The 22,372-nt window shown below is 34.9% G+C and overlaps 1 protein-coding gene across 4 annotated transcripts in view; it reads left to right on the plus strand.

Moving 5' to 3' along the window:
* The window catches only part of CHM (CHM Rab escort protein), a 211,303-nt gene that overhangs the window by 67,880 nt on the left and 121,051 nt on the right, over positions 1 to 22,372 (plus strand). For 3 of the 4 annotated variants that reach the window (XM_027608506.2, XM_027608508.2, XM_027608510.1), the window contains exons 5-8: positions 13,462 to 13,849; positions 18,763 to 18,879; positions 19,383 to 19,503; positions 20,954 to 21,179. In XM_027608506.2, the coding sequence (XP_027464307.1) occupies positions 13,462 to 13,849; positions 18,763 to 18,879; positions 19,383 to 19,503; positions 20,954 to 21,179 (852 nt within the window). The remainder of the gene's footprint in view (positions 1 to 13,461; positions 13,850 to 18,762; positions 18,880 to 19,382; positions 19,504 to 20,953; positions 21,180 to 22,372) is intronic. The other variant, XM_027608507.2, reaches the window with a different exon arrangement.

Raw genomic sequence — 22,372 nt, forward strand, 5'->3', positions numbered from 1 at the left:
AACTCAAAAATTACAAAGTAACCTGAACTTCCTGGGCAAAAATGGAGTAATATCAGTAAGAAAAAGGAATAAATTTTAAAAATGTAATCATTACAATTTAGAGGAAGCTATTTTTTATCACTGTGTACAAATAAGTTTGATTTAGGCTGCAAGTGACATAGTGCCCAACTAAAAGTGGTTTAAGCAAGTACAGGGATAGGTAGATGGGAGGTGGGAAGGTGAGGAGGTAGGTAGGTCAGTAGGTTGATCATTGAAGACTTTGTTAATGAACACTTTTAAAAAGTTTTTATTTAAATTCCAGTTACTTAACTATAGCGAACAGATGGTTACCAGAGGGAAGGTAGGTGGTGGGGGGGATTCGTTAAATAGGTGATGGGGATTAAGGAGTGCACTTGTGGCGAGCACCAGGTGGTGTATGGAAGTGTTGAAGTGCTATATTGTACACCTGGAACTAGTATTACACTGTATGTTAACTAACTGGAATTTAAATAAAAACTTAAAAAAATTCTAGTTGACATACAGTGTAATATTGGTTTCAGGTGTACAGTATAGTGATTCAACAATTCTATACATTACAACGCTATCATGATAAGTGTTCTCTTTAATCCCCATCACCTATTTGACCCATCCTCCCACCCACCTCCCATCTGGTATCCATCAGTTTATTCTAGAGAATAAAGTTAAGACATTCTTTATTGGTTTGTCTTTCTCTCTTTTTTCTTTTCACTTGCTTATTATTTTGTTTCTTAAATTCCACATGAGTGAAATCATATGGTATTTGTCTTTCTCTGACTGACTTATTTTGCTTAGCATTTTACTATCTCCATCCGTGTTGTTGCAGATGGCAAGATTTCATTTTTTATGGCCAAATAATATTCCATTGTATATCTGTACTACATCTTGTTTATCCATTCATCAGCCAGTGGACACTTGGGCTGCTTCCGTAATTTGGCTATTGTAAATAATGTTCCTATAAACATAGGGGTGCATGTATCCTTTTGAATGAGTGTTTTTGTATTTTTGGGTAAATACCCAGTAGGGCTGTTCTTGGATTGTAGGGTAATTATATTTTTAAGATTTTGAGGAGTCTCCATACTGGTATCCACAGTGGCCATACCAGTTGCATTCCCACCAACAAGGCAAGAATGTTCCTTTTTCTGCACATCCTGACCAACACTTGTTGTTTCTTGTGTTTTTGATTTTGGTCATTCTGACAGGTGTGAGGTGGTATATCGTAGTTTTGATTTGCATTTCCCTGATGATGACTGATGATGAGCATCTTTTCATGTGTCTGTTAGCCATCTGTATGACTTCTTTGGAGAAATGTCTCTTCATGTCTTCTACCCATTTTTAACTGGATTATTTTTGGGGGGGAGGTGTTGAGTTTTCTAAGTTCTTTGTATATTTTGGATACTGACTGTTTATTGGATATGTCATTTGCAAATATCTTCTCCCACTCTGTAGGTTGTCTTTTAGTCTCATTGATTGTTTACTTTGCTGTATAGAAGGTTTTTATTTTGCTGTAGTCCAATAGTCTATTTTTGCTTTTGTTTCCCATGCCTCAGGAGACACATCTAGAAAAATGTTGCTGTAGCCAATATCAGAGAAATTACTTTCTGTGCTCTCTTCTAGATTTTTATGGTTTCAAAACTTGCATTTAGGTCTTTATTACATTTTGAATTTATTTTCATGTATGGTGAAAAAAGTGGTCCAGTTTCATTTTTTTTCATCTTGCTATCAAGTTTTCCCAGCACCATTTGTTGAAGAGATGGTCTTTTTTTCCATTGGATATTCATTCTTCCTTTGTCAAAGATTAATCGATCATGTAATTGTTGGTTTGTTTCTGGACTTTTATTCTGTTCTTTTGATCTAAGTGTCTATTTTTGTGCCGGTACCATAGTGTTTTTGAATACTATAGCATTGTAATATAACTTGAAGTCTGGGATTGTGATACTGCTAGTTTTTTCTTTTTCAAGATTGCTTTGGCTATTTGGGCTTTTTTTGTGGTTCCATACAAATTTTAGGATTGTTTGTTCTAGTTTTGTGAAAAATGCTGTTTCTCTTTAGACCGAGATTGCATTAAATCTGTAGATTGATTTGGGTAATACAGAATTTATTTTTATGTTATGTTAGTCAGCCTACAGTACATCATTAGTTCTTGATGTAGTGTTCCATGATTCACTGTTTGCGTATAACACCCAGTGCTCCATGAAATACGTACCCTCCTTAATACCCATCACCAGCCTAACCCATCCCTGTACCCTCCTCCCCTCTAAAACCCTCAATTTGTTTCTGGGAGTCCATAGTCTCATGGTTCGTCTCCCCCTCTGATTCCCCCCCTTCATTTTTCCCTTCCTCTCCTAATGTTCTCCATGCTGTTCCTTATGTTCCACAAATAAGTGAAACCATATGATAATTGACTTTCTCTGCTTGATTTATTTCACTTAGCATAATCTCCTCCAGTTCTATCCATGTTGATGCAAAAGTTGGGTATTCATCCTTTCTGATGGCTGAGTCATATTCCATTGTAAATATGGACCATATCTTCTTTATCCATTCATCTGTTGAAGGGCATCTCGGCTCTTTCCACAGTTTGGCTATTGTGAACATTGCTGCTATGAACATTGGAGTGCATGTGGCCCTTCTTTTCACTACATCTGTGTCTTTGGGATAAATGTCGAGTAGTACAATTGCTGGGTCATAGGGTAGCTCTAATTTTAACTTTTTGAGGAACCTCCACACTGTTTTCCAAAGTGGCTGTACCAACTTGCATTCCCACCAACAGTGTAAGAGGGTTCCCCTTTCTCTACGACCTCTCTAACATTTGTTGTTTCTTGCCTTGTCAATTTTTGCCATTCTAACTGGTGTAAGGTGGTATATCGATGTGGCTTTGATTTGAATTCTGTTCCACTGATCAGTGTATCTGTTTTTGTGCCAGTACCATGCTGTCTTGGTGATCACAGCTTTGTAATATAGCTTGAAATCAGGCAATGTGATGCCCCCAGCTTTGTTTCTCTTTTTCAACATTTCCTTGGCGATTCGGGGTCTTTTCTGGTTCCATACAAATTTTAGGATTGTTTGTTCCTGCACTTTGAATAATGCCATTGGGATTTTGATCGGGATGGCATTGAAAGTATAGATTGCTCTGAACAGTATAGACATTTTAACAGATTTTTTAACAATATTTGTTCTTTCCATGCTCATGGAATGTCTTTCCGTTTGTGTCCTATTGAATTCCTTTCATCAGTATTTTATAGTTTTCATAGTACAGGTCTTTCACTTTATTGATTAGGTTTATTCCTACATATTTTATTGTTTTTGGTGCAATTGTAAATGAGATTGTTTTCTTAATTTCACTTTCTGCTGCTTCATCGTTATTATTTTGCTTCATTACTACTGTAAAGGAATGCAATAGATTTCTGTACATTGATTTTGTATCCTGCAACTTTATTCATTTATCAGTTCTAGTAGTATTTTGGTGGAGTCTTTAGTGTTTTATTTGTATACTATCATGTCATCTGCAAATAGTGGAAGTTTTTCTTCTTTCTTACCAATTTCAATGCCTTTTATTTCTTTTTATTGTCTACTGCGCTAGGACTTCCAGTACTATGTTCAATAAAAGTGGTGAGAGTGGACATCCTTGTCTTGTTCCTGATCTTACAGGAAAACCTCTCAATTTTTCACCATTGGGTATGATCTTAGTTGTGGGGTTTTCTTTTTTTTTTATTTTATTATGTTATGTTAATCACCATACATTACATCATTAGTTTTTGTTGTAGTGTTCCATAATTCATTGTTTGCGTATAACACCCAGTGCTCCATTCAGTACGTGCCCTCTTTAATACCCATCACCAGGCTAACCCATCCCCCCACCCCTCTCCCCTCTAGGACCCTAAGGTTGTTCTCAGAGTCCATAGTCTCTCATGGTTCGTCTCCCCCTCCGATTCCCCCCCTTCATTTTTCCCATCCTGTTATCTTCTTTTTTTTTTTTTAACATATAATGTATTATTTGTTTCAGAGGTACAGGTCTGTGATTCAGCAGTCTTACACAATTCACAGCGCTCACCATAGCACATACCCTCCCCGATGTCTATCACCCAGCCACCCCATCCCTCCCACCCCCCACTACTCCAGCAGCTGTGGGGTTTTCATAAAAGGCCTTTATTCTGTTGAGGTATGTTCCCTCTAGACCACTTTGTTTAGGGTTTTTATCATGAATGGATGTTGTACTTTGTCAAGTGCTTTTTCCGCATCTCTTGAAATGATCATATGGTTTTTATTCTTCCTGTTATTGATATGATGTATCACATTGATTGGTTTGTGAATATTGTACCACCCTTACATCTCAGGAATAAATCCCACTTTATTGTAGTGTATGATTTTTTTAATGTATTGTTGGATTTGGTTTGCTAGTATGTTATTGAGGATTTTTGTATCTATGTTCATCAGAGATATTGGTCTGAAGTTCTCTTTTTTTGTGGTGTCTTTATCTGCTTTTGGTTTTAGGGTGATGCTGTCCTCAGAGACGAATTTGGAAGTTTTCCTTCCTCTTCTGGTTTTTTTAGAATACTTTCAGAAGAAAAGGTATTAACTTTTCTTTAAATGTTTGGTAGAATTCACCTGTGAAGCCATCTGGCCTTGGACTTTTGTTTGTTGGTAGTTTTTTGATTACTATTTGAATTTCATTGGTGGTAATCTGGTTAAATTTTTTATTTCTTCCTGCTTCAGTTTTGGTAGTTTATGTTCATGAGAATTTATCCATTTCTTCTAGGTTTTTCAATTTTTTGGCATATAATGTTTTAGAATATTCTCTTACAGTTTGTATTTCTGTGATGTTGGTTATTTCTCCTCTGACATTTGTGATTTTATTTATTTGGGTCCTTTCTCTTCTTTTTGATAAGTCAGGCTAAAGGTTTATCAATTGTATTATTTTTTTCAAAGAACCTACTCCTGGTTTCATTGATCTGTTGTATTGCCTTTTTTAGTTCCTATATCATTTATTGCTGCTCTAATCTTTACTATTTTCTTCCTTATGCTGGCTTTAGGTTTCGTTGTTGTTTTGTTTTGTTTTTCCCTAGCTCCTTTAGATGTAAGGTTGGGTTGTTCATTTGAGACTTTTCTTGCTTCTTGAGGTAGGCCTGTAATGCTATATACTTCCCTCTTAGAATTGCTTTTGCTGCACCCAAAAGACTTTGGACTGTTGTGGTTTCATTTTCATATGTTTCCATGTGTATTTTTTAAAGATTTATTTATTCGAGAGAGAGAGCATGAGAGAGCAAGCACAAGTAGGGGGATAAGGTCAGAGGTAGAGGAAGAAACAGGCTCACCACTGAGCGGGAGCCTGACACAGGGCTCGATCCCAGGACCCTGGGATCATGACCCAAGCCGAAGGTAGATGCCCAATGGACTAAGCCACCCAGGTACCCCTGTTTCCATGTATTTTTTTATTTCTTCTTTAGTTTCCTAGTGGACCCATTCATTGTTTAGGACCATGTTGTTTAACTTCCATGTATTTGTGGTCTTTCCAGATTTTTGTCTTGTGCTTAATTTCTAGTTTCATAGCTTTGTGTTCAGAAAAGGCGCATGATAGGACTTCAGTGTTTTTGAATTTAAGACTTGTGTTATGGCCTAATATGTGATCTGTTATGGAGAATGTTCCATGGTGCTTGAAAAGAATGTGATTCTGTTTTAGGATGGAATGATGTGAATATATCTGTTAAATCCATCTGGTATAGCATGTCATTCAAAGCCATTGTTTCCTTGTTGATTGTTTAGATGATGAATCCCATCGATGTAAGTGGGGTGTTTTAAGTCCCCTACTATTACCGTATTATTATCAATTAGTTTCTTTATGTTTGTTATTAACTCTTATCTATTTGGGTGCTCCCATGTTGGGTGCATAAACATTTACAATTCTTATATCCTCTTGTTGGATTGTCTCTTTTTTAATTATATAGTATCCTTTGTCTTTTGTTACAGTCTTTATTTTAAAGTCTGTTTTGTCCAACATAAGTGTTGCTATCCTGGCTTTCTTTTCACATTCATTTTCATAATAAACGTTTCTCCATCCCCTCGCTTTTAATGTGCAGGTAAATGAGTCTTTTGTAGGTAGCATATAGATGGGTCTTCTTTTTTTTTTTTATCTACTCTGTCACCATATGTCTTGATTGGAGCTTTTAGTTCATTTATATCCAAAGTAATTATTGATATGTATTTATTGCCATTTTATTACTTGTTTTGTGGTTGTTTTTGTATTCTTTCTTATTAATCGAGCATCTTAATCACATTAGAGCTTTGGGGTAGCTGCTCTGCACTTCTCTTAGCTTGCTGTCTAGAGTTTCAAAGCAGTTGCCAAAATTCTAAACAGATTTTCATGCAGCAAAGACCTCTAAACATGATAGGAAGGAGGAGAGTTTTCCTAACATGTATCCCTTTTATCTTTTTTAAAGATTTAATTGATTTACTTGAGAGAAAGTGAGAGAGAAAGAGAAAGAGAGCACAGGGGTAAGAGGGTGAAGCAGACTCCCCATGGAGCAGCGAGCCCCATGTGGGACTCCATCCCAGGACCCTGAGATTATGACCTTAGCTGAAGGCAGACGCTTAACTGACTGAGCCACCAGGTGCCCCATATGTATCCCTTTTTTTAATTATTATACTATAGAGTCTTCTATCAGGAGCTCCCAGCACACTCTCCCTTGTCTTATTGGCTAAAACTGGATAACCAGCTCACTCCTAAATCAAGTCAGCAGCAAAGGGATGTAAATTGCTATAATTGGCTTTAATCAGTCATGATCCTTTCCCTAGTTCTGGAATTGCATTTCTTGTGTCAGGGAGGAAGAGACTAATGGTTGCTGTGTAGACAACCAGCAGTACTTGCAGTACATCATCTTACGAAATTTTGTTCCTGGAAAAATGTGACAAGAGGTTAGTATTTCAGCTATATTCCATAATGTGTGTTAATATTTGAAGTTGGTAAGAGTAGAGAAAAAGATATACCAATATATTTTATTGTAGCAATTCAAAATTGAATACGGTGGTTTTTTATATTGCTAGTTTCTGGAACAATAACTTTTGGATAGTCTGATTTTTGTAACTTATGGGTATCCATTAAACATTTATTTGCAGGAATAAACAGCTGGGTAGCAGTTTAACATACACTGTGCAAATCAGAAATGCTTGGCCTTAAACAAAGCACTAGGTAAAAATACAATTTTTGCAACAACCTATAGTGTGGTGAAAAAGATGCAAATGGTTGAAAAATGAATATGTTAAAACCTGTGTTGAATAAATTAACCAGTTGGCAATTTTTTATTTGATTCATCTCAAACTGTGAATAAATAAGATGCATTCACTTTGAGGTATTACTTTGTTAATATAATTTATTGATAAGCAATACTAGATAATACCTGAGTTTATACCCCCAGATTCTTAAGATTATATATATATATATATCTTGGCAGTTAGTATAAAAAGCATTAGACAAAGTAGTATTCATCAGTTGCAGGTAGGTAAAATTACCTCAGTATTGTTATACTGTATTGTAAATGGTCTTTGAAATTCAAATTGGCACTATAAATTATATTAGGTTTCATTTGTGAAATCTTCTTTGATATTGAAAAGTTTTATGAGAACTAATGAGGCAGATTTTTTCTTTATATGTTAAAATCATAATAGCATTGTTGAACTCATAGTTTCCATTGAGAGCTTATAATCAGCCATATTCATTAACAACTTACAAATATGTTTTTATATTTTTCAAATACTTTAAAATTTATAAATTTGAGTTTTTAATTTATTCTGAATTTTTCTTCAAAAGGTTGAATTATCTATTTTAAGAAATTCTTTTACCACAATATAAAGTTTTAAATTTGAGGAAAGATAAGTTCATTTTGATGAAGAGAATTTTGCTTACTAGTTCATTAAGTGAAGTTTTGGGAATTTTCTGGTGTCTTTATAACTTATAGTTAAGTATTAAATTTAACCTTAGCCAAAGTCCAAAAATGTTGTTAATAGAATAAGGACAGTCTTGTGTTTTTATTGCATATGTTTTCCATAGTGCTAGGGATTTCACAAAATGATGTTGAGAAGAGTAAGACTTACTAATTTATGGTTGTAGGACAGATACACAAAGAATAGTTTCTTTTCTTATACTTTAATTATTTTGTCATGTTTTCCAGACTGTTCAGCATTAATACATTTCATTCACTGTAGAAAGCCCCTTTTCTCAGAATGTAATAGAGAGCCACTGACTAGATCAGTTGCTGTGTTCAGTTTCCATGGTGTCATTATCAAGGTCTGTAATAAGTTGCCATATTTTGTCTTATCTGTAAAATGCAATTGATTATCATGTCATTCCTTAGTTTAATTTGTAGTTGTGGGACTTCTGAAAGTTGTCACCTTAGGTCCTTCATGGAACACACTTTGGTTTATTTGCTTTTTAAAATAAAATGTAGAGTATGAATAATTCTGCAGAAAATATACAAATCACATGTCATATTATTGCTCCTCATTTTTAATGTTGCTAATGACAGTGGAATCGTGGGGTAATGTGGCCAAAGAGCTTTCAACGTGTGATCTCAAAAAACCTGGGTATGTGTATTTTGAGTTGTTTGTTGATCTTTGTGAAGTTTAGCAGTATCTTATGTTTGATTAGTATCTCATGTTTGATTAGTCTTTTGGAGTTTATAAAATACCTTGCAGATACGTTAGCTCATTTATGGTACAACAGCCTCATGAAAGGTAAGGAAAGTGGACTGATGCCCATTTTATAGATGAATCTGAGAGGAGAATGATATTTGGATCCTTTCTCTTTTCTTTTTCATAAGTCTGGCTAGGGGTTTATCACTTTTAATAATTCTTTCAAGGAACCAACTCCTAGTTTCATTGATCTGTTTTTTTTTTTTTTTTTTAGTTTCTATATCATTTATTCCTGCTCTAATTTTTATTATTTCCTTTCCTCTGCTGGCTTTAGGCTTCATTTATATTTCTTTGTCTAGCTCCTTTAGGTGTAAGGTTAGGTTGTTTGAGATTTTTCTCTCTTGGACTGTTGTGTTTTCATTTTAATTTGTTGCCATGTATTTTTTTTTTATTTCTTCTTTAATTTCCTGGTTGACCCATTCATTCTTTTTTTTTTTTAGATTTATTTATTCACTTACAGTTGTTAGATCTTCCTGTTGGATAGTCCCCTTTATCATGATATAGTACCCTTCTTCATCTCTTATTATAGTCTTTGGTTTAAAATCTAGTTTGTTTAATATAAGTATTGCTACTCTGGCTTCCTTTTGATGTCTATTTGCATGATAAATGTTTATCCATCCCCTCATGTTCAATGTGCAGGTGTCATTAGGTCTAAAAAGAGTCTCTTGTAGGTAGCATTTAGATGGGTCTTGTTTTGTTATCCATTTTGCCATCCTGTGCCTTTTGATTGGAGCATTTAGTCCATTTGCATTCAGAACTGTTGATAGCTGTGTATTTATTGCCGTTTTATTACTTGTTTTGTCGTGACTGGAGAATTTCTCTGTTCCTTTCTTCTCTTTGTCACTTTTGTTCTTTTCTTTCCACTCAAATAGTCCCTTTTGGTATTTCTTGCAGACCTGGTTTAGTGGTCACAAACTCCTTTAGTTTTTGTTTTCTCAGAGAAACTCTTCATCTCTCCTTCTCTTCTGTATGATAGCCTTGGTGGATAGAGTATTCTTGGCTGCTGATTTTTCCCATTCAGCACTTTGATTATATCATGACACTGTTCTGACTTACTAAGTTTCTGTGGAGAGATCTGCAGCTAGTCTTATGGGTCTTACTTTGTAAGGTCAGTACTTCTTTTGTCTTGCTGCTTTTAGGATTTTTTTCTTTATAGCTGTATTTTGCAAATTTAAGTACAATAAATCTTGGTATTGGCCCACTTTTGTGGATTTTGATGAGAGTCCTCTGTGCCTCAGGATCTGGATGTCTGTTTCCTTCCCCAGATTAGGGAATCTTTCAGCTATTACTTCCTCAAATAAATTTTCTGCCCCCTTTTCTCTCTCTTCCTCTTCTTGGACCTGTATAGTACAAATGTTATTTTGTTTGATGGAGTCACTGAGTTCCCTGAATCTATTCTCCTGATCCATAATTCTACTTTCTCTCTTTTGAGGCTTTGTATTTGTCTGTTATTTTACCTTCTATATCACTTATCTGTTCCTCTGCTTCTTTCATCCTGGTGTTCATTGTATCCAGTCTGTTTCAGATCTTTCCTATTGCAGTTTACATTTCTGTTTTTTTTTTTTAACTCTTTTATCTCTGTGGTAAGGGCCTCCCTGAAGTCTTCCATTCTTTTCTCAAGTCCAGTCATTATCCTTATGATTGTTGCTTTCAATTCTCCATTCAGGCATATTATTTATATCTGTTTCAGTTAGATCTCTGGTTGTGACCTTATCTTGTTATTTCAATTGGGATGAATTCCTCTGTCTTGGCATTTTGCCTAAGTGTCTGCCTTTGTTAGAAAAGCTTGTTCCGTTTCCTGCTTTTGAGTGTATTGGCTTTATGAAGAAGAGGTCATATAGTACCCAGGGCCTGGTGCTTCAGGTCATATGTCTGGTGCATGCTCATGCATTCTGCTGCTTGTTTTGGCTGCTCTGTCCTTCAGGCCAGTTATCTGCAGTCTATCCTTGCCTTCATTGGGCAGCGTTTGGTCCTTGGGCAGAGTGCGGTGAATTTAACTAGGTGTACTCCAGTCTACTTGTTAAATGAGACCCAATACTACTTCCACTAGACCTGAATCTTTGCATAACTCTCTGGTCAGGAGATGTTGTGTGAGGAGGGGTTCCTGCTGGTTTTCTGAGGAAGGGTCCTATCCAGCTAGGACTGAGTCAAACTTGACAAAGAAGGTCAGTAGGGGTAGAGTGCAGGGGTGTTGGACCTGGTATAAGCCAGTTAGGCAGCCAGTGTAGGTGCTCTGGTGTTTATAGCAGTTGGTTCTTTTTTTATGCTGAGGGGTGGGGGAGGGAAGTGGAGCCAGGCAGCTCCATTGTCTCTGGAGAGGGTTCTCAGTACTTGTTCTCAGGAACTCAGCTTGAGAAGAGGGAATTCTCTCCCCCCTGTGTGTCCCAGGTGTTCTTTAGATGACTGTCTGCCCCCAGGTTGTTTGTCTGCCTTCTCTCCAGAATCAGTGCAGTTTGCTCTCCAGGCTCTATCTCAGCCATGCTGTGGATCTCTAAAACTCTAGTCTTCAATCCCTGCTGGTTGCAAAAACTCACAAATCTGCCCCTTTTGTTTTCCCAGCCAGTGGAATGTGTTCCCCTGTATGCTTCTCTCTCCCTTGCCTTTCTCCCAGACCAGGGCTCCCTCCCCTCTACAGCATGAGAGATCTGTTTCTCCCCCAGAGCATGTCTCTGCACTTCTACCTTCCTCCATGTGACCTCTTCTCTCCCTCTAGTTGTGTAGTTTGTTCTGTCAGTCCTCAGGTTGATTTCTTGGGTATTCAGAATGATTTGATAGTTATCTAGTTGTTTTCAAGGGAGAAGAGCTAGGATCCTTCTATTCCACCATCTTAGCTCTTCTCTCCAGCGCTTTTTTTTTGACATTTAAGTTATGTTACTCTTTCATTGTAACTTTTTTATTATAGTGTTTTGTATTAATTGTAATAAGACATTTTTTAAGTGTACTCAGACTTATAATTTATTGCTTTTTCCTGGCTTCCTATGTTATGTTTTTCTACAGATTCAGTTTGTTTCATGTTTACACACACACACACACACACACACACAAGCACGCACACCCTTGGCATGTAGAAACCATTTATTCTTCAATAATTTATTAGCACATCTGTAGAGCAGTGCTGTAGGTGCTGTGAGGGACATATAAGTAGAGATGTTCTGGTCTTCCCTCAAGGGAATTAAAGTCTACTTCAGAAGATAAAGTATATCCTGAACAACCAAAGGACTGTTAAAAGGAACTGATAAATAAATGCAAGGTAAACTGCATGTGTGTATTTTGGGGACATGAAGTAATAGAATGATATGTATGGTTGGTTTAAGGAAGTTTTTGGGGGAAATATTTAAAATTTTTCTTACAGTGGATAGATTGTTAAAGTACGTGCTTATTTTTGAGAATAGGAGAATTACAATATTATGGGGAGTGGGATGAATAACCCAGGAGACACAAATGATATGGTCCAAAACATGGAGATTGGAGTTGATAGATTCAGAGAGATGATATGTCTGAAAACAAGAGCAGTAAGACCAGAAAATAGTTGATAAAGAAGGTGATATGGGTTAGAGGCAGGAAGAAGATTTTATGGGGTAGGGCTTAGAAACCATACAAGGAAGAGCTGCTATAAGTTCTTGAGCAATCAGTTATCAGGTGTTTACTTCCCAAGACCTATCATTGGCATTTTTAGTGTTGCACAGTAGGACAACTCAATGAAATGTAGGTTCTGTGGAGGATAAACCATGAAAGTGAAATGCATAATGCGGGTAGATTGAACAGGAGCCTGTTTTATCAGTAGTAATTTTGGAATTGGGACTTCCAGTAGAGTAATAGAAACTAATACTAAAACAAAATAAAGCAGGAAAGAATACAAAGGATCCTCTTAGATACCACATTGTGATAGGCCAACTTATATTTTATGGCAGACTTTTTCTAGCTCTGTCCCATCATCAAAAGTAATAATCTTTGATAACTACCATTGTTGAGCATTTACTATGTGCTAGGCACTGTGACAGGTTCTTTGCACATGATACCATGAAGACTAAACTATTAATCTTCAAAACAATCTTGTGAGGTAGATGCTATTATCCATATGTTATAGATGGATAATTTAGATCAGAGAGGATAAATAACTTGTCTAAGTTCAGGCCAGTTATCTGCAGTCTATCCTTGCCTTCATTGGGCAGCGTTTGGTCCTTGGGCAGAGTGCGGTGAATTTAACTAGGTGTACTCCGGTCTACTTGTTAAATGAGACCCAATACTACTTCCACTAGACCTGAATCTTTGCATAACTCTCTGGTCAGGAGATGTTGTGTGAGGGTAGTAAAATATACTCGTATTTAGTATATTTTACTAATATACTAAATATATATATATAATACATAAAATATACTTGTATATAGTAAAATATAACTCGAGTTACCTAATCACAGGGTCAGGATTTGAACATTGTCCTGTTTATTCTGAAGCCTGTGCTCATAAGCACTTTTGATTTGTTTCTAAAATACAATTCCCTTGATGGCATTAAATTCTCAAAAGTACATGTGACAGACCCTACTAAACTCTGAAATCTTGATGTATATTTTTCAAATATTAATTATGTTTCATATTGTATTGAAACTTTAACAGATGAATGTTTAGTGTGTGGTTCATATAAGGCAAAATGTATACTGAACTTGATAATATAAATGGGGTAAAGAAATAAAAATCACCATTAAAATAATATAAAAATGTCAGTACAATTATCAAAAGTGTGTTGTTATTATGGTTTCTCATTAGTCAGGATTTACATGAAGATGTTGAAGAAGCTGGTGCACTGCAGAAAAATCATGCTTCTGTGATATCTGGAAGCCCCACAGAAGCAGCACATTCCGCCTATCTGCCTTCAGAAGATGAGTCATTATGCACTGTGAGCTGTGAAATGCCCACAGAACAAACTCCAAGCAGTGATCTAGAGCCTGCCCTAGAAATAAACGATGTGGAAGTAACAGGGGAAAAAGAAAAACGTTATGACGATAAAACTTGTGTGAAGTCAGCTTCAGAAGAAGAAACAAGTGAAAATGTGCCTACAGCAGAAGACACTGCATTGCCACCAAAGAAAAATAGGATTACTTACTCACAAATTATTAAAGAAGGCAGGAGATTTAATATTGATTTGGTATCAAAAGTAAGTACTAATTTTCTTCATCTTATCATTAGAATAATACAAATTTTTAATTGATTGAAAATAGCATCTGGGACCATAAACCCAATTATCGTAATTTTATTTTTTGAAGTGTGGAACATTTTTTTTTATAAAGAGATAGTAGCCAGAAATTTATAATTCAGTTAAAATATTCTTTAAATACAGGTTTAAAAATGCATTAAAAATGCTCAGTACTGTAGCACAAGAATACATTTGTACTGGAGCAGAGTCCACTCTAATATTCTTCTACTACATGGACACCAAGAAATCTATCAAGAGAAAAATTCTAATGAGCCTAATTATAAATTTATATTTATAGTTAGTTTATTAAATGAACTTTTTTTTAGCCCTTCTATAACTATTTTAACATCTGTATGGGGGCACCTGGATGGCTTAGTCGTTAAGCGTCTGCCTTCGATCTCAGGGTCCTGGGATCGAGCCCCGCATCGGGCTCCCTGCTCTGCGGGAAGCCTGTTTCTCCCACTCTCACTCCCCCTGCTTGTGTTCCCTCTCTCACTGTGTCTCTCTGTCAAATAAATAAATAAAATCTTTAAAAAAAGTCTGTATGATGATCAACATTCTGAATAAACCAATGCATTTTTGAAAATCACCTGTTCAGGTATGAGGGCTTGAGAGAATAATTTAATGGTTGGCGGGGGAGGGAGGCTGGAAACAATGCTATTCTTTGGTTATGTTTCAGTCCCGAACTCTGATGTTAGGTCAGTGTAACTTCAGAGGAGGTCCCTGAGTCTTTGGAGAGTACAATGTTATATTGGGTTTATAGGAAGCAAGGTTAATGTAGTGCAAAAAGAACAGAAAACCAGTAAGGATGGTCTTAAAAGGTTAGATATAGGGTGCACCTGGATAGCTTAGTTGGTTAAATGTCTGCCTTCAGGTCAGGTCTTGATCCCAGGGCCGATGAATAGAGCCCCACGTCCGGCTCCCTGCTCAGTGGGGAATCTACTTCTCCCTCTGCCCTCCCCCCCAACTCCTGTGCATACTCGCTCTCTTTCTTTCTCTCAAATAAATAAATACAAATCTTAAAAAAAAAGTTAGATATAGGGCTGGGAGAAAGTAGAAAGAAACAGACTAAATCCCATAAATTGAGGGCAAACAATAAGAAATTAAAAAGAAGTAGGAGAGCATAGTAAATAATATTAGACTTGCTTCAAAACTCAGCTTTTCAATTTAATGTGCTCTCTTGAAGTTCAAGTTACAGAATAAAGAGAGACTAATTGCATAGTCCTCACATTTTGCTGATATAATCCCATATACTTGCACTGCTGCTCTCTTTGAACCTGATGCCTAAAAATACGAGTATATTTTTACTACCCTTTGTTTCTTTCCATCACATAGCTTTCTGTATCTGATTCTGTTCTGCTCTTGAGTTAACTGCTACTTTGGTCCTACTTCATATTTCTGTGCCATCTATTCCACCTTCAGCTACTGTGACCCTGCCGTGCTTTGAAATCTAGCATTTTTTCCATGTTACCTTGGCTATTGATTTCTGGGTGGAAGTTTAATCATAGTTTATTAATGGTTTCCTGTTCTCATGAACAGAAAATAAGTTTTACAAAACCAAAAAATAAAAAAACTGAAGTAGTCAAGTTACAAATGGGCTTTGTTCTGAAATTTTCATTTTTAGTTAGTTACTTGGAATATGGAATGCCTAATTTAAATGATGATATAAATTTTGGTTAAGAATCAACACTAGTGCGGCGCCTGGGTGGCTCAGTCGGTTAAGCGTCTGCCTTTGGCTCAGGTCATGATTCCAGGGTCCTGGGATCAAACCCCCTGCAGGGAGCCTGCTTCTCCCCCTCCTCCCTGCTTGTACTCCTCTCTCACTTTCTCTTCTTCTCTTTCTCTCTCAAATTAAAAAAAAAAAAAAGAATCAGCAGTAGTTTATAATAGTCTCTAACCCTTATGGTAGCTGAAATACAGTATAAATATTGCAAAGGAAAATGGTAGAAGGTGGTGTATCAGTTTTTGGAATTAGTGTAGGAAATTATTCACTTGTATGAAAGAAAGTGAATGCTGATTGTAGTGGAGAGGGAGATAGTTTAATTAGATGCTAAGATGTTTGAGGAGACTTAAGATTTCTGGGTATTTTCATGAGTTTCAGTGGATCACAATAGTTTGTCTTTTAGGGTAAATTAAAAACAGATGTGTCTAGAGAAGTCAAGGCAGTTTACTTTGTCCTGCATAGTATTTTCATGGTTTTATATATTTAAAAAATAATCAATAATAAATTCATCCTACAGAAGCAGCAGTAGCTAAAGAATGCAGAACCATTGCAATATAAGAGGTTTATTATCATTTTTTAGTTTTGAAGTCATTTAGTGAATATTTACTCAGTACCTATGGTCTAGAAAGCAGTACATTCCATGATATTGGGGCAATCAGTTACTCCTTGGAAATTCTTTCAGTTCTAGTTTCAGTTATGGCATCTAAATTTAGGATGATTGCCAAATATCTATTTCAAGCCCTACCTCTTTCCTAAAGTCCAGTTTGATGTCTCCAACCTACTTGACATTTCTACATGCGTTCCATCTCAAAGTCATCATGGTAAAACTGACACACACATTACTGTGGTGCTTTACCCACATAAATATAGCCTTTTAAAAAGTAGTCTTATACTACTCAGGGTAGGTTAAATAAAATACTTACCATTTTTATATAGTGTATATATTATTATTATAGTATAATATGCTTCTTATAGTAATAGAGAAAATCAAAGTTGAAGGTCTTAACCAATTAAAACTCTTTTCTAAGAAAGTCCATACCTTTAATAATTATGGAACCAACATGGCCAAGTGAAGCAAAAATGATTAATTATTAAATCTAATTGTCAATATTTTAATCACATTGAAATATTCTTTTTATTGAAGTATAATTAACATACAATATTATATTAGTTTCAGTTATACAACATATTGACTGGACAATTCTATACATTTACTAATTGCTCACCACTATTACTCACCATCTGTCACCATACAACATTGTTATAATATTATTGACTATATTCCCTGTGCTGTACTTCTCATCTCCATGACTTACTTATTTTATAACTGTAAGTTTGTACCTCTTAATTCCCTTTATCTATTTCATTCACCCAACCACAGCCACCCATCTCCTCTCTGGCAACTCCCCAGTTTGTTCTCTGTAGTTGAGAGTCTGGTTTTTTGTTTCTTTGTTCATTTGTTTTGTTTTTTAGATTCCACATATAAGTGAAATCATATGGTATTTGTCTTTCTCTGATTTATTTCACTTAGTATACTGCCCTCTAGGTCCATCCATGTTGTTGCAAAAGGCAAGATTTCATTCTTTTTTATTACCAAGTAATTCCATTGTGTATATATATATATACACACACAACTTTATCCATTTTTCTATTGAAGGATACTTGGTATTCTTTAGCCTCTCATCACTGAAATTTCTGTTACATCACTTAGTGGTGAAAAAGAGGCGTAGGTTTAAATACTTACTTGTTATTACTAAGCTTCAGACAAAAGTTTAGTGTAGTTTTAATTGAAATGTGTTCTCTTCAGTGTTATCTTAAATGCATTATTTTTAAGCTGGCATTAAATCTTAAGCTTTACTAGATCTTATTAAGTGAAAATACATCTTGTGTTTGGTTAATATTTGTGAAATTATTATGACTACTGAGGGATCATTGAATTTCAAGTATTGAAACGAATTAGGTATTTGAAGTACCTATTTTTTATTATAATTACAGAATACTTGGCAATATATTCTTAAAAACATGGGCTATATCAGTTGTGTAGGGTATTAGGCTGAAGATAATGAATTAACATGCTATATTTAGTCAGGGTAATTGGATTAGTTTCAGAAAAAGAAGCAATGCCAGCTTTGTTCTGTACAATGCTGGACTTTATAAAAATTCACCTAACTGATACTGATTTTCAAAGTCTTTACTGACCTCTTGGATACTCAGACTAACCAGTTTGGATTGATTTTTTTGAAATTCCCTTTTTCTTTGTAGTAAAGCTAATTGTTTTCTTTCTCCCCTATTACAGATGTAACATTTACATTTTTAACATTTATTTATAGGTACTTAAAGGTATATCATTATAGGACATAGCCAAATTTGTTGCATTTAACCATATGGTTAAATTTAGAACATGCTAGATAATACTGTTGAAGTTGTTTTTGTCTGTCTGATATTGTTTATGAGCGATGTGAATGATTAAATCAATTCCTCACATGCATGCTGGCGATACCCATCATCCTCACTTCTTGAAAAAGACATATCATTTAAATCTAGCCTGCTAGGATGATAGAGGGACCTTAAAATTCAACTCTTGTGGTGGAAATGCATAACCAATCTTTTTCTTTTTTGTTTGGTGAGGAAGTCCAGCGAGCTGGTGTCTTCTTAATGACCAGTTGTTTTATAAGGCTACGGTCTCCTATTCAAAACCCTTGGGACTGGTGTGTTCTGTTATTGAGATTTAAAAAATTATTTTAGAAAGTAATACAGTACATATGCTGATATGCTATAGATGATGTAACAGCAGTCTTAGCAGAGTCTGAGGACGCACTCTATAATTAAACCTATTAATATTCCTGCAGTCAAATGTATGAATATTCACAGTAAGTGGGGCAAAGACAGAAGAGCCTTATATCAGTTTGGGTCATTTTGTTGCCAAATTATGGAAAAACTTTGAATTCCAGAGTTTTTTGGGTTTTGAATTTCAGATAATCAATTGTAAACCTGTTGTAAAGTGTGTTATGTACGACAGTATTAATAGGTAGAATGCTTTTTACAAATATTTAAAAATGTAGTGGGATTATATATATCTTTATTTAGCATTTATCAGTTTTTCCACAATTTTACCTTTTATTTCATCCTGTAAAATATTTTCTTTGTACAGCTGCTGTATTCTCGAGGATTGCTAATTGATCTTTTAATCAAATCTAATGTAAGTCGATATGCAGAGTTCAAAAATATTACCAGGATTCTTGTATTTCGAGAAGGAAGAGTGGAACAGGTACTTTGCTACTGAAGTATTGTAACTGGGTATGAGCTTAAGTTATTATGATATGTTTTGGAAGGATAAGCAAATAGGATTGTTATTTTCCTGGCAAAGCAGCAAATTCCAGTCCTGCATGGTAAAAGTAAATAGTAAGAGATTACTCAGTTAAAATTTCTAGTGTTAATTTTTTCATGAGTTATTCTGCAGCCTGATGTTGGTGTTGAGAAAAGGTTAATATCAGGCAGTATTACTAGATTTGAGCTGTCATTTGTACCCAGTTAGGGGTGACATGCCATTGGCCTTTTAATGGCATAAGGAGCAACTTAGCAGAACTAAGTAAGAGAGCTCACAAGTTAATTAGCTCTGAGGCCAACAGAGATGCCATTAGAACTGATGGAAGGTAACATGAATGGCTAGAATGGAAATAATGATCTTGTTATAGTTAAAAGGAAAAAATGTAATTTGGAATATTTGTATCACTAGAAAGCAGTTTTTTAACTTAAAATAATGTTTTTCAGGTTCCTTGTTCTAGAGCAGATGTCTTTAATAGCAAACAACTTACTATGGTAGAAAAGCGAATGCTAATGAAGTTTCTTACATTTTGTATGGAGTATGAAAAACATCCTGATGAATATAAAGGTATTGTTTTCTATTAAATTGTGTTCTCTAGTTATTTGAGCTTTCTTATTTTAATATGCTTGCTCTAATGTAGTAAGCCGCTCATTTCTCCAGGAGGTTTGCCATGAATAACATGTAGCTATTTAAATTAACATTAATTAGAATTAAATAAAATTTAAAATTCAGTTCCTCAGTTGGACTAGCCATATTTGAAGTGCTCAGTAGCCACATGTGGTTATTAGCTACTATGGCTACAGTACAGCTATAGAATGTTTTCATCATTGTGGAAGTTTTTATTCTTGTTAAGTAAATACTGCTGTCAACTAGTTCTTCATAGATGATATTCTCTTTTCATTGTTCCATTAATTTTTTTCAGCAGTTAAAAAAATCTGTATATTTTTTTCATTTTCCCAGGATTACTTTTGCTTGGTATATTGAATTATTCATTTTGACTGATTAAGAAAAAGAAGCTAGATGGTATGGGGATTGTATTAGAGGACATGATGGTTTCTAGTCTTGGCTTTGACCCAAATCATACAGTTACTTTAGAGTTTGTTGAAAATTGAATATCTCCGTTTAGTATCAGAGCTTTATACTTTTTAAGTGCTTTGCCTGGAAACATTATCCAAAATAGGAATATTCTATTGATGTTTCATTTATAAGGTTACAATGAGAAATAGAGCAGTTTTGTTTTTTTTTTTTTTACTTGATGGAATATTAAAAGTCAGGCTCTTGCTCTTAAAGCTTCATTTCCATTAGATACTGCCAAATCGTTCTTCACAGTGGTATAAACTTATGTTCTCTAAGTAAATTTTTATAATTTTTATGTTTTTCTCTTTCATCATGGAGTTGTATTTCCTACCACTAACAGTCCAATTACATTTTTTTCTGTTCTTTAAATGAGTAGTTTTTAGGGGTCCCTTGTTTTGAGGTGTGCTATAAGGCAGTAAGACTGATTCCATTAGCCACACAGAAATTAACTTCCTTACTTTTTAGTCATAGTTTATTGTTCTTAGCTTTAGTAAGAAATACACATTTCAAAAAAATTAAGTATCGCTCTATCATTGTTTTCACCAAAAAATTGCCATTTGTCATATTTAATATTTCAAAGTGTAATTATTGACATTATTCTGCAGTTTTAATGATAATAAAGTTAATTATTGCCAATTATGGAAACCTATTGTGATGGTTAATGAATTATTTAATATTTTTCTAATTTTTTTAAGTCTGTAAACTACTAAAGATTCATTGTTTAAAGCTTAAAAATTGTGCCATTAATTCAGTTAAGATAGTGAGATTGTTTCTAGTTCCTTTTTTTCCCCTAAAATCTGTGGTTTCTGTCTAAAATGTAATATTTACCACCTGGGTCATTTGCCAAGTGTTTTGAACAGGCTTGATCTCTTTTGTGCAGTGTTTTTTAAATTGGAAGTTTGGTTCTGATTTTAACTGATAAATTTTTATCTTTACATAGCCTATGAGGAGATTACATTTTCTGAGTATTTAAAAACTCAAAAATTAACCCCCAACCTCCGGTACTTTGTCCTTCATTCAATTGCAATGACATCAGAGACAGCCTGCAATACCGTAGATGGTCTCAAAGCTACCAAAAACTTTCTTCGCTGTCTTGGGCGGTATGGCAACACTCCATTTTTGTTTCCTTTATATGGCCAAGGAGAACTTCCTCAATGTTTCTGCAGGTAAGACTGGCATTGGTTCTCTTGTTTCTTCTTAAGGTAATAAAAGATGAAAATTAAAAAAACAAAAATGAGATTTATTCAAGATTTAGTATATGCAAGCATACTTTGTTGTTCTGCTCTTTTATAAATCTATGTATTTGCCTACCTACCTATCTGATACTCAGTTTGGCCTGTGTTTGAACTTCATAAAATAGAACCCCACTGTAAATTCCTTATTTCACTCAATATTATGTTTCAAAACATCATCCTTGTTTTGCATAATTAGAGTTACTTTCATTGCTATGTAGTATTCCATTGTGAATAGACCATAATTTATTTGTCCATTTTTCTTTTGGTAGAGACAAGATGTTTCCAGGGGTTTTTTTGTTTGTTTGTTTTGGTTTTTTTGTTTTGTTTTTTGCTGTTATTAACATCTTTGTGTATGTTTCTGGATATATATGCTCAAGAATTTCTCTAGGATACATATCTAGGAGTGGAATTTCCAAGTCATGGGGTATATGAATGTTCATACAAGATAGTACCCAAATTTTTCTCCAGAGCACTGTACCAGTTTACATCCCACAGCAGTATATAAGAATTTCCATAGGTCTACATCTTTGCCAACATTTGTTATTAGGTTTTTAAGTTTTTTTCAGTCTGACTCACATAAAGTAGCCTCACATTATACTTTTATTTTGCATTTCCTAGACTACTTATGAGGAGGAGCATCTTCTCATATGGTTATTTTATATTCATGTTTTCTCTTTCGTGAAATGCATGTTCCTGTGTTTTTCCATTAGTCTCTTGTGTTACTGTATTTTCCTTATTGATTTGTAGGAGATTTTCTGAATACTAATCTTTTCTTAGTTGTATGTGTTGCATATATCTTGCTTTATGGTATTCATGATGCATGGAGGTCATTAAGATTAATGTAGTCAAACATAACAATCTTTTCTTTTTATACTTAGCACTTTTAGGGTAGTGGAGCATGGTAGTTAAAAACCTGGACTATGGAGACAGACTACCAAGATTTAAGTCCTGGCTTCTCCATTCATTGGCCATGTAACCTTGAGCAAGTTTTACAGTCTATTATGTTTTCGAAGAATCAACTTTTTGGCTTTTTGATTCTTTCTATTACAGCTTTGTGTTCCTAGTTCATTAATTTCCATTCTTTATTATCTCCTTTATTTTACTTACTTTGGGTTTTGTTCAGT

The sequence above is a fragment of the Zalophus californianus genome, chromosome X (assembly GCF_009762305.2).
Source record: "Zalophus californianus isolate mZalCal1 chromosome X, mZalCal1.pri.v2, whole genome shotgun sequence".
Taxonomy (NCBI): Eukaryota; Metazoa; Chordata; class Mammalia; order Carnivora; family Otariidae; genus Zalophus; species Zalophus californianus.